Source organism: Fringilla coelebs (genome assembly GCF_963513975.1).
Source record: "Fringilla coelebs genome assembly, chromosome: 1".
Taxonomy (NCBI): domain Eukaryota; kingdom Metazoa; phylum Chordata; class Aves; order Passeriformes; family Fringillidae; genus Fringilla; species Fringilla coelebs.
Genome location: NC_140028.1, coordinates 109,406,597 through 109,424,869, shown reverse-complemented (window position 1 = coordinate 109,424,869; position 18,273 = coordinate 109,406,597). Strand labels below are relative to the sequence as shown.

At 43.4% G+C, this 18,273-nt stretch overlaps 1 protein-coding gene across 1 annotated transcript; it reads right to left on the bottom strand.

Moving 5' to 3' along the window:
- Nucleotides 1–16,995: 16,995 nt before the first annotated feature.
- On the bottom strand, nucleotides 16,996–18,051 carry LOC311162692 (C-C chemokine receptor type 8-like; the record flags this gene model as incomplete). The annotated part of the gene is made up of 1 exon (XM_084221135.1): nucleotides 16,996–18,051. The coding sequence occupies one exon, from the start codon at nucleotides 18,049–18,051 to the stop codon at nucleotides 16,996–16,998; it is 1,056 nt and encodes a 351-aa protein (XP_084077261.1).
- Between the last annotated feature and the right edge of the window lie 222 nt (nucleotides 18,052–18,273).

Here is an 18,273-nt window from a genome sequence, read left to right as displayed (position 1 = left end):
AAAACAGCTGACTTCAAGCACTTCTTCAGGTTGCTTCAAGTGACATTCTGGGAGCCTCAATGCCTATGGGAATTAGGACAGTACTAAACATACCTACCTGTGCTATTGTGGGTGTTGAAGAGTGGAAAGTTGGCAGCGTTGGCAGTGTTAAAATGGCAAGCCCTCGGTGTTTTACAGAGCCTAGGGCAGGTGTAGGCAGTGGAAGGGTGCTGGTTTCAGATAGCTCTGGAATGAAATTGCTGCATGGTCCTGTAGAGAGAACAAACAGACAAAGACCTTAGCAAATGATGCAAAAGAGTTGCTGTTGGAGTGGCTTCTAACATCTGTTTCTGTTGTGGCATCTTCCTGTTAGCTGAAAGGCCTCTCCACTGCTGTTTGGGGATGTGTGGAGTTTTAATTCCTTGTTTCAGTCGTTGTTTACAGCCCCTATCCAGGAGCTGCAAAGTTCAAATTGGTAGAGTGTCTTAGAGGGGGCACAAAGGCAAAAGGCAGCGATGTGGCCGTAGCTAAGAGTGTGCACTACAGTTCTTCATGTGATGTGGTTCTTCACCCCTTGTCAGTCAGTGTTTCCAGTAAGGCAACAATGAGGAAGTGCGTGGGTTGTGCAAACCCTCTGTCCCTTCTGTTTGGGTTTAGGAATGGTTGGAGGGACTGGACTTCCCCTACAAGAATGGGTCTGGGTGTCGCCCCCCCAGCTGCCAAGGCCTCCCCTTTTCCCAAGTCCATCTGTGAACCAGATGCAGAAGCATAGATTTGTTTAACTTGATCTCTGAAAAGCTCAGGACAACTGTCTTCTCACAGGCTCCCCGAGAACGCAGAAGAACTCCTGTGTGTTCCATGAGAAGCTGGGCAGAGGATTTTGTGAAGTGTCAGAGGGACCAAAAGTGCTCCCTGGCCTCACTTGGTGAGGAAATGCAATCAATGCCTTTGGTAGCCACTCAAAGAGCGCTACTTGCTGTCTGCTTAAAGGGCTGCTCTGTCTTCCTGTGCCATCACGACTGCTTTTATCAGGCACTTCAGGACAGACAGGTGGCTGCCAATGGCACGGTGTTAGTTTTGAAATCAGCCTGTTCCTGGAAATGTCATGCCTGTTCTTAGGTAAAGGCAACAGAGTGCTCCTGATGCAGAAGAGTTTGGGCAGTGGGTCTGGCCCAGCTTGCTGTGTGATCCCTGAACACTCATGTCATGCACCAGTGCTCTCTCCTATCCTGATTGCACTTTTTTCAGTGGTGTGCTCTGCCCAATGTGGTTGCAGGCATCTTTTGCAGAGACCAGTCTCACAACCACACCATTTCTGTCTGCACTTGAGTCTGCAAGTCTAAATGTCACTGAAGTAACCCAGCCCATGGCTGGAGTGACTGAGAGTCAGCCCCTGCTCTTCTTTTTGGTAGACAGTCAATTTAATTACATGTTGGGCCATTCTGAGCTGCAGCAGGTGAAATTTTTGAACTGTCTTAAGCTCGTGTCAGCTTATTCAGCTGTTTGAGAGAAGGCTGTTTTCCTGATATATAATTACAGAGCATTCAGGATCCAGAGGACATAGTTTTGATTTGGATTTTAATCTTGGTGGATATATATGTAATACAAATAACCTTCCTGAACAAATTTTGTTGGTTACATGGTAGTAAAACAATTTTTTGTGTGTATATAATGTATGTAATTTTTTGTGCACATGTACTTGTGTATATAAGCACAAGTAAATATACATATACATACGCCTATATATAGAATCATAGTTCTGTAGAATTGTAGAATGATTTAGATCAGAAAAGACCTCTAAGATCATTGAGTCCAGCCATTAACTTAGCATTTTCAAGTCCACCACTAAATCATGTCCCTAAGCATCACATCTACACAGCTTTTAAATATCTGCAGGGATGGTGACTAAACCACTTCCCTAGGCAGCCTGTTCCAGAGCTTGATATCCCTTTCAAGCTTTCCCCTTTCCCTTTCTTCAAGTGAAGAAATTTTTCCTAATATTTGATCTAAACCTGCCTTGGTGCACTTAGCCTTGTAGAATCTTTGTATCTGTATAAAAAGAAAGTAACTTTTATTTTCTTCAAAGTTTGGAACTTATTTTGGGTTGTGACAACAGGAGAAAATAATAGTGGGAGCAACAACACTGAAGTTAACTGACTTCCTATAGATTTGTCTCCTTTGCTCTCCAAACCTTGTGTCCTGTGAAGGGTTGACCCCAGCCAGCAGCTAAGGCCCCATCTGGTCAACCCACTCCCTTCCACACAGCAGGATCAGAAGTGCTGAAGAAAAGAAACTTGCAGGTTGAGAAAAAGCTGAAAAAGAGAATGAAACTGAAAAAACCCACAAGAGGCGATACAAGGACGAATGCTTGCCATGTTCAATAAGCAGGCAGATGCAGTCCTTGAGCAATGCCTGCTCTGGAAAAAACTTCCCTTTGCCCCCAGTTTTATTCCTGAGTGTGGTGTTATATGGCACAGAATATCCTTTTGGTCACTTTGGGTCATCTGTCTCAGCTGTGCTGACAAACCAAAAAGACATCACCATAAGGGATGCTGAGAAGAAAAGTAAGTCCATCCCAGTCAGACCAAGCTCTCCTTTCCATCTCTTGCCCTATACAACTGACACTGACCCTGGCTAGAAAGACAGCCTGTGCTGTGGTTGTTTTATTTACTGGCTCTGACCTGGTAGGAAATCTCACAGGATTTGTATGGTCCTCCTTTCCAAAACAAGCAAAAAATATTAAGAGTATTTTCTGAGATGCTTTTTTAAAAGATGCTTCTCTTTTGCACACAGGTGGTGTTAATCACAAATAACTCTAGAAAACAGACCTGGATAAAAAACTCTACTACTGGTTGCACTTGATTTTATTTTTTTTCATTTATCTCTAACCATATTTCCCATTTTCATTTTTGTGCAGAAAGAAGCATCTTCTGCAGAAGTTGTAGCCCTTGACATGATGTCTGGTTTTGGCTCTTAAATTATCTAGGTGTGAACCTTCAGAAATAAGTGTGTCACAGCAAAGAGATCTCCAGGTTTATCTCTGCTCTTGTGCTGTTCAAACATAATTGGAGTAATTCTTGATTTGAGAACTTGAATTTAATTGTTTAATTTTTTTCCTTTTTTATTTCTGACCAAAATTATGTATGAATATTCATAAAGTCTTAACTATTTTCATTTTCTGTACTGCATGTGGCCATCAGTGCCCACTGTCCTGACCACAGTCCCACTGTTTCTGCATGCACAGGGTAGTTTCAATTGCTGGCAGAAGTTTTGAATGGTTTTTGCAAAAGTAGGCGTCATGTCAAGGCTAAGGTAGACATATAAGAGGAGAACTTACTAATTTATCCTGTGTTTAACCATGTAAGACTATCTAAACACATGAACAGTCCAATAAGAGGCTACTGTTGTTTCCACTTGTTCTGAGTTGCCAAAGAAGCCGGATACAGAGAGGTTTGGCCAAGCAATGGGCCAAATACCAGGACCCTGGAAAAAAATTCTTGCAAAGGACATTGAGTTACATCTTAAATGAGATAAAATTTGGCTTGCTGGATACTTGTAACTTTGTGAGCCCAAATAAACATAATTTCATTTCTCTTAAGTTTTAACAAAGCTGTACTTATGGCAACATCAGAGATTCTTGTAATGAAGGTGCAGCCCTGAAGTCTTTCCAGATTTCTGTCACTAGCTCCTAAGCATTAGCTGCTATCTACAGTGTCACTTGAAGCTAGAAGATGTCTGGTGCTGGTAGGACTATCAGACATGATATTGTCATGTCATTCAAGCAAAGCTGCTCCTGAGTTGCTGCAGTGACTTATTTAGGGATGACATTTGTCACAACCCAATGAGTCCACTGTGCTCTAGAGGGGATTTGGACAAAGCTTCCCCTCAGAAACCAGAACTTGTAGTAACTACAAGTTACAAAAGCATCTGTGCATGAGTGGAGCTCCTTATCTCAAAACTGAATGACCTTCCCAAAGTTCCCTGCACCTTTTCTCAGTTTACAAAAAGATTTCTCTTTGGAAATGTATGAGCAGGTGACACAGTGTTACTGCCCTCGCCCTCACTCTCCTTCTTTCACAAATGCCAGCATCTGGCACACAGAAAAAGAAATTGCCTAATGACTTGTAGTCAGCTTAAAAGTAAGTGTCAGCAGCATCTAGGGCACTTTTTGAAGAGAGAGAAGTGCAACATAGCACTGAGTAATACTGAAACTCAAATAACAAAAAATAATGCCGCATATTCTGATAGGCTCTGCAAGAGAGGTACCCAGTGTTTCCTGCTCATAGCTCTACCTCTTTAACTTTGCCTTTGACTTTCTAGGAGGAGCAAAAGTGCAGAGAAATCTGTGCACAAACAGCTGCACTTGCTTGGAGAGCAAGCATAAAAGTAAGAACTTTTCCTGAGTTACCAGGAAAGATGAAGGAAAAGATGGAGGTGTAAACTCAATACTCTGTGTAAGACTCTAAACTGATAGTTTCCCTCAAAAACAACTTTTCGTGTGGTAGTGACCACAGGATTTCTTTCTAGGATTTGACTGGGCAAAGAGCCCCTTCCAGAATTAAACCTTGCCTGGGAAACCTCTTCCTCTTTTCTAACAGTTGAGCATTAGAAACATTCAGAATTACTTGCCTCCTAACTGATACGTTTTCTCAACCCTGCAAAACTTTGAAAATAAAATATATTCTGGGCTGAAAAGAGCAGGCTTATTCTCTGTAAGCCCTCAGGATCTGATTGTTTACGTTCCCCACCAAAACCAGAAAGACAGCCTGGCAAAAATTCTGAGCTTTTCTGCAGTTAAATAGAATCAGTCTACGGGCCTCAAGAAAAAAGAAGGAGGATGTGGTCTTACCTAAACAAATGTAAAGTAAAGGAATATCATAAGCACTGAAAATTAGCATTCTGAGAAAGAGAAATTAGAGACATGGATTAAGTATCTTCCTCCAAATCATGAGTATTTGGATACATAGGCTCTTCTCTTGTGGAAGCTAAGTTCTGGGCTAGTATGTCTGTTAGGGTTTTTTTTGCTGTGGTTTGGTTTGGGTTTTTTTTTTCAGTATCTGATAAAACATTGAATTGGGAGTAGTTCAAGCAGCAGTTGTAGTCACAACCATTCTGAGGATGAACTCAAGTACCAAATGGAAGGCTAACAGCTTGGAGGGGAGGCTGCCAGCATATGCCATGGGATCATGTGATGTCCTGTTATCGTTCCAAGGGTCTCTACACTGAGAGGTTCAAGCCCCCTGCTCTGTTGCTGTCAGCTGTTCCAGGCAAATGAGAGTGCAAGTCTCCCAAGAATGTAAAAAAAATGAAAAAGGATTTGTAGGCTATTGTAGATTTTTTGCTAATATACAAGTGGGAAATCTCATTTATCCAAGCAGGGGAGCTCACCTTTTCTTGGGTGTGAGCAGTAAAATTCCAGGGTAGCACTGATGATTTTTATTCATGTAAAACCTCATTAACAAAAATTGCAATCTGGGTATAAAACTGATACCTCATTGAGATGTAGCTGAGGTATGGAGTAAAGACTTTCTAATGTGGTGACTCAGAGACATCACATTAAAAAGAGGACCCAGTCACAATATCCCTTTAAAAATGATAATGAAATAACACTTTTAACAGATTAATAATACAGAGAAACCATGTGATAGGATAGGGATGGAGAACACCTGCCAACTGCATCTGACAGAGCAAGATGCCTTTTAGATATGGAGCATTTAAGTTAAGCATGAAGGATTTCACATCTGACCAATTTTTATCCTTAGCAGAATGCAACTTCAAGCTATTGGTCTCCTGGAACTGCTTCAAAACCAAGACCCAGTAAGTTTCTGGTACAAAAACAGATTATCATTTTCTACACAAATCATCCAGTTGAATTCTCTACTTTCACATTTAGCCTCATCCCAAGCTCTAAGCTAGTTACAAGAGTCAATTGTTCCCAAAGATATTATCGCTGCTGAAATGTCAGAGATAATACCTGCTACTGCCACTGTCATTAGGCACAGTGACTCCCCACCTAGTGAATTTCTTCTAAATTTACACACATGTAGATGGAAAGATAAGGAAAAAAAATCAGCTACTCACTGTTTCATCAAGCTGGTCTAACTGTGGGTGCTTCTTCTTTGTGAACGAACATATATCTGAAAATAGGAAACAGCACTTCCTGTGACATATTGCAAAAGGGGGGTAAGTTTCTTTTCCCCTGAAAAAGTTCGGTTTCCAGGATGAGGTCAGAACTGGTGGATGAAGACTTTATGGGGGCCAGCTTGTTCTACTCCCGCTGGAACTACTCCATCACTACAGGGTTAAGTCTGGCTGGTTCAATAAAATCCCATTCTCAGGTCAATAAGTATTTCTACCTACTCTGGAAACTTCTAATCTCAATTTACTCCCTTCCAGTTTGAATCCATTGCATCTCGTCCTGTCACCCCATGCCCTTGTAAAAGGTTCCTCTTCTTTCTTGGAGGCTCCCTTCAGACACTGGAAGTCCACAATAAAATCACCCTGAAGTCTTCTCTTTTTCAGGCTGAACAAACCAAATTTCCCCAGACTTCTCTCACAGGAAAAGTCCTCCATCCCTCTAGTTGTCTTGGTGGCCTCCTCTGGAGTTGCTCCAACAGTTTGATACCCTTCCCATGCTGGGGATCCCAGAGCTGATACAGCCCTGCAGGTGGGGTCTCACCAGAGCAGAGCAGAGCAGAGGGACAGAATCCCTTCCCTTGCCCTGCTGGCCACGCTGCTCTGGATGCAGCCCAGGACACATTTGGCTCTCTGGGCTGCAGACCCACATTGTTGGGTCGTGTCCAGCCTCTCATCCATGAGCTCCCCCAAGTCCTTCTCCCCAGGGCTGCTCCCCATCAGTTCATCGCCCAGCCTGTGCTGATACCAGGGGTTGCCCTAACCCAGGTGCAGCACCTTGCACTTGGACTTGTTAAACCTCACAGGGTTCCCAAGGACCCACTTCTCAAGCTTGTCTTGGCCCCCCAGATGGCATACCATCTTTCAGGTGTGTCAGCAGCCCCACTCAGCTTGGTGTCATCTGCAAATTTGCTGAGGGTCCACTCAATCCCTTTGATAATAAAGATATTAAATAGTGCTTGGTCCCAGTACAGACCTCAGGGGGACACCACTTGTCACTAATGTCCTTTGGGACTCCGGGCCATGACAACTTCCCTCCAGACAGAACAGTCCAGCCACTTGCTAATCTACCTAAGAATTCACCCACTGAATCCATCTCTCTCCGCCTTAGAGAAAAGGATGTTGTGGGGGCTGTCCAAAAGTCCAGATAAACAACATCCATAGCTCTTCCCTTGCCCACCCTTGCAGTCACTCCATCCCAGGAGACCACTGGGTTGGTCAGGCAGGACCTGCCCCTGGTGAAGCAGCGCTGGCTGTCCTGAATCATCTCCCTGTCTTCCACATTCCCTAGCACAGCTCCCAGGAGGATCTGTTCCATGTTCCGCCCAGGCACAGAGGTGAGGCTGACAGGTCAGCAGTTCCCAGGGTCATCCTTTCTTCTCTTTTTAAAGAGAAATACAAAGTCTGCCCTTTTCCAGTCACCTGGGACTCCATCTGACTGCCATGACTTTTCAAGTATCATGGAGAGGGGCTTGGCAACTACTGTCAACGAATTCCCAATTCAGGATCCAAAATCCTGCCCAAAGAACTTCATTTTCACTGATGAAAAGGAAGGGTGTCACCTGGAGAAGGGGCTTAGCTTTTAAGGGAGAAACTCCTTTGGAATCCACTGTCCAGGGTCTCCGCGTGGGTGTAATCTTCTGGGAACAGTAGAGGTAGTCCTTGACTTCTTCTCTCCCTGTCTTGTGAAACTGGGGCTTCCTTCTGCCTTGCTCAGAGTCTTCCTGGAGTCACCAAACTCCAATCAGTTTTAGGAAAGATCACAGGAGAAGTCTTTCTTGGAAGACCTCTGTTCTATTTTCATAACTGGGGGGGTAAACAGCAGTTTTGAGTTTGGCATAATGGGTTTGGTGGATGCTTGTGGTGGTGAATGAATCACTCCTGACCAATCAGTGTACTCTAACTAGAGGGCAAAAGCATGGTTTTGCTCATATTGTTTGGAAAGAATTTTAATTCTTTGTGCCTCCAAAGACTGAAGACACGTGGACATGTGTTTTCAGGCTGCTGGAGCCCCAGTTGCTCCAGGCTTTGAAAATCAGGAATAGTCTCTTTCCAAAATGGTAATACAAATAATCTGAAGCTTGAAAAAGTTTGAGCAAGATTAAAATACAGGAGAAAAAAAGAAGACGTATTCAAAGGAAGGGCAACATTTCATATCAGGCACTTAATTTTAAGCACCTGTGACTACATTTTGACCTGTAGCCAAATTGCTATCATCTTATTGAGGATAGAGCCTGTTACAAAAGACAGAACCCTCTGAAAATGTGTTTTTTCAGCCATGTTGAGACTCTCAAGAAATCCAGGGGAGAGAAATTGTGTTTATTGGTCTAGAAAGCATGGCCTGTGAGAAGTGATTGCAAAAGGCCTAGAGGATCTCTCAGACTTAATTTCTATGATTTTACTCATAGTATCTTTCCATAGTATGGGTTTAATGGGCTTTATAAACATTAACTAATTCATATAACTTCCTAGGAGATAGAAGCAGAGGAAACAGTGGGAGAAAAGTCTCCCAAAGTCAGAGACATTTCCAGGAGAAGATTGCCATTTAAAATTAGGTTCTCCATCTCCATCAAAAATTAGAATGAACAGTAAGAAAAGAGTACAGAAACTTTGGCATGCTAATCCATTGAAATTCTAGAAATAGGGAAGTACTGCTTGATCAAAGGGAAGAATCAAAAAGGAATGAAGAACATCTGCAACAAAACTGTCTTAGTTTTTCTGGAGCTTTCTGCAAGCTGTCACAACAGTACCACTAAGAAATCTAAAGCAAGGGAATCAAACCATGATGTGCTTATATTACTCCATCAGTTACTGAATGTAAGAGAAGACTGGCTTTTTGTGACAATAATACAGTGTTGTGTGCACACTGAAGTCAGGCTGTGGGGATACACTTAAAGGTGCTGAAATAATTTTCTTTATTTCTTGAAGTGTCTTTTCAAGGGATGCTGGAGACAGGTCACTAATGGCTATAATATTAAAAATATTACCAACTAATTACTTAAATAGAAATTACTGGTCTTCAGCTATATGCCAGTAAGACTATAGCAAAGGTAAGAGATGGCCTTGCAGTTCACCTCATTTTCTAGGCTTTGGAAGGAGAAATGCTGACTTCAGTCCCTGTGTCAAAGCCTGTTCAAGAATTTCAGACCAAGCAGGACAGCATGAGGGAAGGTGCGTACTGAGGGAGTTGCTTTCCTGTTGCTCCAGTGTGCTTCAGCCATTTTCTATGATTAAATTGAACAAAGTAGATCTTTTGTCCTAAAAGAGGAATTCAAGAAACATCTTGATGAGACCTGTGCTGCAGACTCCTCTTGAGCACCCTCACCCACAGTAGCTTGCATCAGATATTTTGCTGACTATCTTCAAGTTTACAGGGATGGGCACGTGGTGACTTTGGTTGAGCACAAGGAGGAGCACAAAGCAGGCCTTTGCAAGGTCTGTTAGTAGGGAATTCTTTCCCAACTGGAAAGGTGTAGGCTGCAGGAATCATCTCTCCCACCCTTAGTTGGTCGTTGGCTAGCTAATCTAAGGGCTCCCTCTCTAGCCAAGGGACAGAGGTAGGTATTTGCAGAGGGGATGAATCACCTAATGTAGGGAATTCTCTTTAATGATATAAACAGCCTTAGGCAACAAGTTCAGGGTAGAGAGCCAGCCTGTGCATTGATAAAACTTTTGGGTAACTTGAATGAAGACTTCAGGGCTTTTGGTGATGAGAAACCATTTATTTTGGAAAAACATCAAGTCAAATATTTTTTGGTTTGCTATTCCTTGGGGCCAAGGTGATGTTTTAGCAGGTAAGCCTGATAATGCTGTCTACTGCCATTGCTGAAGAGGAATAGATCAAATGCAGATCTAAAGACCAGCCCAGGTGGTGATGCACCCAGAAGCTGGAACAGCTTTCCCTACATCCTCATATCCATGCAGGTGTACCAAAACTGGGGTTTTGGGGGGGGGGGGGGGTGGGGTGGTAGGAAGATACATAAAAATAAAACAGTTTCTATTGGTGGTTTATGCAAGTTGCCATTAGCTGCTCAGGTGTCACAGTTCTTCCTTACAGCTTTAGGGCACTCCACAGAGCCTTGGAGGAGTAAGACGTGGCAACAAAGAAGTAAGTAAATTTGGAGACCTATATATTCTTAAGATATTCTGCATTACTCACATAAGAATGACACAGGGTCGTATCAATGCAATAAAAAATGCTTCATGTTAACCTGTCCTCACAAACATTGTGGTGCTCAGTCCCCTGTCACAATGCTTGGCTCAGTTTGCAGGAGGCACCCTCCCAGCTGAGGGACTGGTTATTTGGGGTTCTCTCTATTGCACTTCACTACAGTGCTGGAGCAGGCCCTATTTAATGCACATTATCCAGGCTCTTCTCAAACTGTAGAATTCTGCTTTTCTCTCATAATCATGTCTCTAACTCTGTCAGGCCAACCTCTGAGTCCTTCACAGGTATTACTGTATTTGCATTCTTACCACATTTATGAGATGAAGCAATACAATTATGCCCATTTTGCCAGCATCCACTAACTTGTGGAACCTGGTTTGTAGACTGCTTTTCTCCAAAGCAAAGTACTGTGCTGGAGCAGGGTTCTCATCTGTTGTAGCTGTTCTTGGTCTTCACACTGATTCTTGGAACATGAGGATCACAACAGCAGAGGCTATCTATGAAGATCTTAATGTAAGTAGAAAGGGAAGGTGCTTAATTTGTGTGCTAGAATTAGTCACTCTGGGGTGGGGAGGATAAAATCAGCTCTAAGTGTCTCACTCCCTTGATGAAACTTGTGCCTGTCCTGTGATAAGCCTGCAGATTCCAGTATTATTTGTGGCACAGGACTTGGCATTTCTGAAATGCAAGCCTTCCCTGCTTTTGCTTCGCAGGTATCTGCAGGACTGATCAGTGAAATGGAACCTAAAAGACACAAATGGCTCCAAATAGTCTTCAGTCCTCTCAGAGACTGGCCTCACACTCCTGTGCACCTACCTGGGAGACCCTGCTGTGTTTCTGAGAAAACTCCCCAGGGACAGTCCAGCAGCTTGAAGCCAGCTTGGTAGCCACACTGCACCAATGTACACACATCATGAATCTGATTTCAGTCATCTTCTGACACATTTTATTTATGGGTGGAGACACCACTTCCTTTGTAACTTCTATAGAGAAAACAGAAGAATACTCAGGTCTTCAGATAAGTCATCAAATCTTTTTTCACCATCCACAGCAAACTAACCATACACAGAGTCTGTGCAACTACAGACTTCAAGTTCTTCCCCATCCTCAGCAAAAGAGAATGACTGTGGTATTTTCTGTACTCTGGTAGATTGCATCCTCTTTATCTCTTTTTTTAAATTATTATTTTAAGGCAGTACTAATTGCTGTCTCACAATGGGAATGGAAGAGGTAGCTTACAGCTTTGTCACAAGGGAGGTGTTTCACACCTGCTGTCAGATGAAAGGTTCTAGATAGGCTGTTTGTGCTGCTGTGCAAAACAGTCCCAGCAAGAGTGATTGCAAGCCAAGTCCATCTGTATTTGTAAAGCTCTCAGATCACATTGCAGGAGTGGCTTTACATTTGGCACATGCACACTAGTTTGTCATTCTTCTTGGAAAGATTGTGTAAGCGTTAAGATGAAAGCAAACCACAAGTAGGTGACGAAAATAACTTCAAGGGAAAAGCTCTGTAAGATAATTTAAAGGAAAAATTCTGCCTCAGTTGTACTGAGGTATGCTGAGATAAACACCTACATAAACACCTACATGAATCCTAGGGAAAAAAAAGCATTTTCATTGCGTAAAGTGCACTTGGTTTCCCCTGAAATTTCAAAACCTAACTATCACTGGTTAGTTTGGGGAGTTAACCTTGTACACTGGTGCTCCATTTTACATGACTTGATCAAGTGGCACTGTATTTTCAATACTACTGGACACTGGAGAATTTAACTGTCTATTACTGTTTTTCACACTGTCCAGGGACCATTTCTTGTCTCCTAGTTGTTCATATGTTAAATGCATTAAGCATCAAATGCTTACAAGCACTCACCACTGGCACTTCCAATGGAATTCCCTCCCTCCACACATTTCACTGAAAAGACTTTCAGGGAAGTCTAAGCCACCCCAGCCTGTGTTTTTTAATCTAAAATCAGGGAGTCTCTCCTGAGGTATAACCTAACATTTCCTCTGCCTGAGAAAGAAGCTGAAAAAAATTAGGGCCAAAGGTTCTGGACATGAGCTACAACCTGGAGAATCTGTGTCAGAAGACTGTGACAGGTGAAAACAGTTTGTCAGCTAGCTTGGGAATCAGTGTGAAGGAAGAGATCAGGTTGAGTCACTAGGGAGAGAGACTGGACTGGCCAGCTGACACTGCAGCGCACTGGGATGGATGAGAGAGGACACCTGATTACCTTCTTCAGGCCAAGAGAAGGAAAGGAACTGCTGGCAGAGAAAGAGAGAGAGCAAGCAGCTAGGCACAGGAGTCATCTAAGGGCCACTGGAGTGCTGAGCAGACCTCTGAGATTTTTGGGTTCTTAAAGAAAGTTATAGTTAGGCGCTCTTCGGAACTCAGCGGCATTATGAGGTCATTTCAGCAGAAATTGCAAACCACAGAAAGTTTTGTATCTCACTTCTGGGTTAATTGATTAATTCATTTGGGGTTTGCACTGGATAATTTGTTTTGGTTATAACATATTTCTAATTAAGGAGAGCAAAACCCACACAAGGTATGAGGCAGAAAGTGATGTGAGGTGTGTTTCTGTAGCCAAGGTTCTGGTGTAAGGAGCACAAACAGTTACAGTGTGTGGTCATGAATGAGCAATGTCATTGATTTTGACTATTCCAGCTCTCCTTCTTTATAGCTGGAAACTAAATAAGAGAAGGAGGTTGTAGGATCACCATTTTTGTAGGATCGGCGGGAGAAAAGCAGGACTCCAATATGGGTGATCAGCAGATCTCATTTATTGATCGGTAGTCACATACATTTTTATTAGATTTAATGAAGTTCATACATATTGCAAAGCTGAGCTCAGGATTGGTTGGTTTACTTATCATCCAGTTACACCTACTTCTACATTCTTTTAGGTTTTTCATTGCAACTATTGAAACTATTCTTCCTATTCTGGCAAGGCACTACCTTCCTACATCCTCATGCTGCAGCAAGGTTATTATAGCCCAGTTTTGTCATTGGACACTGACTGCTGACTCTCAGGCCTGTGTCCTTCTCAGTTTGTTAATGGTATTGTGTCTACATGCCCTCTCTCAGCTAGCCAAATGTCTACAAAACTCTCTCATAAGGTAATGCATACTTCTTACCTGCATCTTTTTAACTCTGATGTCAAGTCCGGGAAATATTATGGAATTTCCCAGTGAGTGCTGTATCCTGCCACACTGAATTCAGTGGTGGATCTGAAACATGCAGCAGATTTCTCATAACCCTAGTGTGGGGGGTGGGCAAAATGGAGGGCATCTGAAATTCAGTCTCACACCTTCTTAAGTTTGGGCTATCCCATGGTAAGTGAATTGAGGGACACTGTGAAAGCTCTGAACTTTGCAATCATAGGCTGGAGAAAAGCCAGAAGGAATCACAAATAGCACCACAATATACATTATTATTTTGCTTTTCTATCTGTCAGCACTCTTTGCAGTGCTTTGCACAGTATTGGTATGCTTCACTTACTTTAAAGGTCTGGGAGATGTTTTTGAGGATGTGCACATTTGGCCAGGAGGCCTTGGAGTAGACTAAGGTCGGACCTGGATAAGGTTACAGCGCCACAGGCATCATGCTACAGAAGGACAGAGGAACACGAGACAGAAAAGTCATTGAAAAGTCATGTTAGATGAAAATCAATATCTAGAAAGTTCAAGCCCTTCAGAACACACACAGAACACAGTTCAGAACCAGGTAGGAAAGTGTTACTAAATGTGAAAAGTGGCATTCAGTAGTTTAACTGGCAATCCGACATCGACGGTTTCTATACAGCTTGGTTCCTGGAGAAACAATAATTGCTTTAGATGTGCAACATCTCTTTAGAAGATCTGTTCTACAAACAGCAATAATTTCCTTATTCCATCCTCTTCTGAACAGTGATCCACATTTCCACTAATTAAGTGGAACAAGACTGAGCTATGTATTTTGGCATATGTACTCACAGTATCACACCGAGCCCCAGGAAATCCAGGTGATGAAACCTGACTGTTACTTGGTGCTTTTGCAGTGGTGTTTGCAGCTGACAACACCTGAGCACATGAAAACGAACTGATCTGGTTATGAGTCGATTGCAAAATTTCTTTTACCAATTTTACTCTGTGTCAGAACCTTGAAACGGAGGAAACAGTGAAACTGCTTCCTGCTTTATTTCAACATTGTTACACCTGCGGAGAAAAGCAGATTGTTGTCGACAAGTTTTTGCCTAAAAAAAATGTATAATTGAAGAAATGGCACTACCAGCTCATTATTATTATTATTATCCTGTAGTGCTCGTTTCCAGAACTCTTTCAATGCATAAAAGTGCAAAACGTTTTGAAGATGTGAGTTCACTTTCACTAAACATGTGAGTTTAGAGTCTCCATAGATTCTTTCCATCGCATATAAGAAGAGTAGCATGAAGTCTTGTGGTCAAAACCATTATAAATAAAGTTTCATGTTTAGAGGAGAGGCACAATGCTTCTGGGTGCTCTGCTGGGTACAGGTGCTTTGGAGTGATGCTGGGTGTATTTGTGTCTCTGTTCTGGTAATTTTTACAACAAAAGGGGAAAAATAGCTAGATGTGTTATTCCTTTTCACAGCCACATTATACAGAGGAGGAGCCTGCTGAAGTGAAAAGTGTCCTCAGAATCTGCAGTCTGGCTCTGTGAGAGATGGGCTGTGCTTGGGCAGAGGATGTGAGGCTTGGATCTACACTCCTGAATTCTTAAACACCAGTCTTTTAAACACAGTGGAAGATGAGGGGGCAAGAACTCTTCAGTGAGCCCAGCAAAGCACATTTTTTACACTTTGGTTAAGGCTTCACATATAATTTGGGCTAAATTCTGCTACTGCTCTTACACACACAGAGCATTATTTCAGTAGAAGCTGTTAAAAAAAAAATAGAAACCAGAGTTTGACTCTTGTCTTGTAACCTGGAGGGAATGTTACTGCTCATTGGGAAAGTGCCAGTGAGTGAGGGCTGGTCAGACAACATTTCCATTATCCCTTCTTCTCAAAATATCAGTTAAAGCATTGTAAGTTCTGTGTCTTGTCCTTTCCTGGTCTGAAAGATCAACAGGAAAAATGATGGTAAGTGTCACTGAATATTTTGAACAGAAATGCTTTCATCCAGACTCCAAAATCTGGCCTAACCTGAACATAACCTGACCTGAGATGCTGACCCATGTTTCTTTTCAATCATTAAAGTCCCTGTGCAGTCCAAAAACCCCCACAGAAATGCACAGAGAGCTTTATTTCTAAATAGAAGTTTTCTGAGAAGTAAAACAACATTATAATTGAGTTGCAGAGCATTTTTTATCCATTGGGGAATAAAGCCTAGAAACATTACTTATGCTATCTATAATAAAATTACATATTTTCTATACCATATAGTTAATAGCAAGAATATTTTGGCACCAAGGGTAATTTTTTTTAATTTTTAGGAAGGCTAAAAACATGAAATTATATTTTCAGAAGGAAAGGTAAAATTAGAAAAATATTTAAAATTTTTATTACCTTAAAAAAGAGAATCTTTGACAATATCCAGGCTGTGTTTTCCCTAATTTCAGATGTTCTCTTGATTAACTTTTAAAAATGTGTTTGCAGTAATACTATCTCAATATAAATGTTATTTTTTCCCTTTGGATTTTTACTGGGATTTGGAGAACAAAGCTTCCTCAGCAGAAAAGTAGAGATAAGACTTATTTTGCTGATGAGCTCCAGGGTGCCTGGAGATCAGATGCATTTATGTGATACCCACTCAAAATAAGCAAACTCAGAGTTTCCTTGTCCTAATGGAGGCTTGTGAGTCATCAGGCAGACTATCAAGAACCAAGACAAAAAAGGTGTAGATAACGTTTATTCAAAGAAAGCATTTTTTAAATGGCAGAAAATGAAGACATTTGGGGAAAGAGAGGGAGCCTGCTTTGCTACAGGTCATTTTATGATGGTTACATTTAGCAGCAAGCACTGGAGGCACAGAGTTGGAGCTCCTACAGCTCCAGAGGTGATGCAGAGCCCCCACCTGCTCTGAGGACAATGTTCTCCAGTGTAGGAGCCACCACTTTTTCAAGTGACCAGTGTAGGGGCCACCTGGAGCCATTGCTTTGTTAGCTTTGGAAGCATCACTACCAAAGGCTGCTCTGGGTGCCAGCAGCTCCAAGGATTCCAGGGCTGTGCCCCTGGGACCATCCCACAACAAGCAGGGTGCTGAGCTGAGGGGGTTTTTCATCTGGGATCTGAGGCAAAGGGGAAGCTGTGACAGTGTCTGAGATGATTCCCTCTTTGCCATGTGAGGCAATGCCATGCCTCTCCTCTTCCCACTTTCCAGAGGGGTGTCACACACTTGTCCCAACTTCAGCTTCCACAAGGCACAGCATACTTGGGGGTGAGGCAGAAGCGATGCTTTGTCGGAGGAAAAAGTAGATAGTAGAGGGAGCAGCCTGCTTGCTGAAGTGTGCTAGAGGAGCTCTAAAGCTTGATTAAAAATTATTCTGTGGCAATGTATGGTCGCCATTTCACAAACACACTGGTTCTCTTGGGAAATCAATGTCACCAGTTCTTATGTGGCAGGTCACAGCCTGTCCCAGCAGCAGGCACTGGCACACTGCATCTCCCAGGGGATGCTGCACACACGGCACAACCTCCAGGACCACAGCAGACCTTCGGGCAGCCCCTCACACCAGCAGAAGGTGGCTCAGGTGTGCTCACAGGACCCCTGCGCTGTCAGACCAGCCAGAGAGCTGGGTGGGTGCTGAAAGCGACTGCCCAGCCCCGGCACCTCCGGCAGGGCTGGAGAGGACGCGGCCGCAGGACTGAAGGAGTCCTTTGAGATGGGCCTTGAAGGTGACGCCAGCGAAGGCGTAGATGATGGGGTTCAGGCAGCAGTGGATGAAGGAGATGGTTTCTGTCAGCTGCAGGGCCAGCGCTATCCGGGAGCTCGCCTCGCAGTCATTGATGAGGTGCAGGCTCTGCAGAGAGTCCAGGAGCAGCGCCACGTTGAAAGGAGTCCAGAAAAGTAAGAAGACGATGACGACGATGAAGATCATCTTGATGGCCTTGACCTTGTTCCGGTTTTTGCATTTCTGCAGGTTTTTTAGTATCTGAGTGTAGCAGCAGACGAGGATGCTAAAGGGAATCAAGAGGCCCAAGATATTGGCTGCAAACTGAGAAGCAACCTTCCAGGTATTGTCACCTGGGGGGTACGCGGGGACGCACTGCAACGCCTGCTCGACCTCCAGCTCCTGGCTGAACATGATGTTGGGCACAGAAGCCAAGCCAGCCACCAGCCACAGGATCAAGCTGATAACTATGCCGCAAGTGGCTGTCCGTACCCTCATGGCATAGACAGCGTGGACTATTGCTATGTACCTGTCCACGCTCATGAGGGTTATAAAGAAAATGCCGCTGTAAAAACCCGTGTAGTAAATGCCAGCCATTATCTTACACACGGCATTGCCAAAAACCCACTGGTCTGAAGCGTAGTGGGCTTGGAAAGGGAGGGGCAAAACGAAGAGGAGATCAGAGGCTGCGAGGTTCAGCAGGCAGATGTCAGTCATTGTTGTCAGCCTTTTCCTGGTCAGGAGAACCCAGAGGACCAAGGAGTTTCCCAGGAGGCAGAAGACAAACACAAGGCAGTAAAGAATTGGCAGAAAGAGAGATTTAAACCTGCGGAAGTTGTTTCCTTCGTTACATGGAGCGGTGTTCTCATCGTATCCGTAGTCATATTCTGTTGTGCCAATGGATTGGCTGGTGGGATTCATCTCAGACACCTGTGCAGGAAAGAGAAAGGATTAGAAATGTCTGGCTGTCCTGGCTCAGCTCTCCCATGGTGGCTTCTGCTTCTGTGTGGGCTGTGTTGAGCCTGTGGGTCAGCCTCCAGGCAGAGGGGGACTACAAAATGCAGTTTTGGTCTTACTGTGTGGAGGAATGGCTACAGGACAGAGGTCACGTAGAGATTCTCTTGTTAGCTGACCAAGGACTGG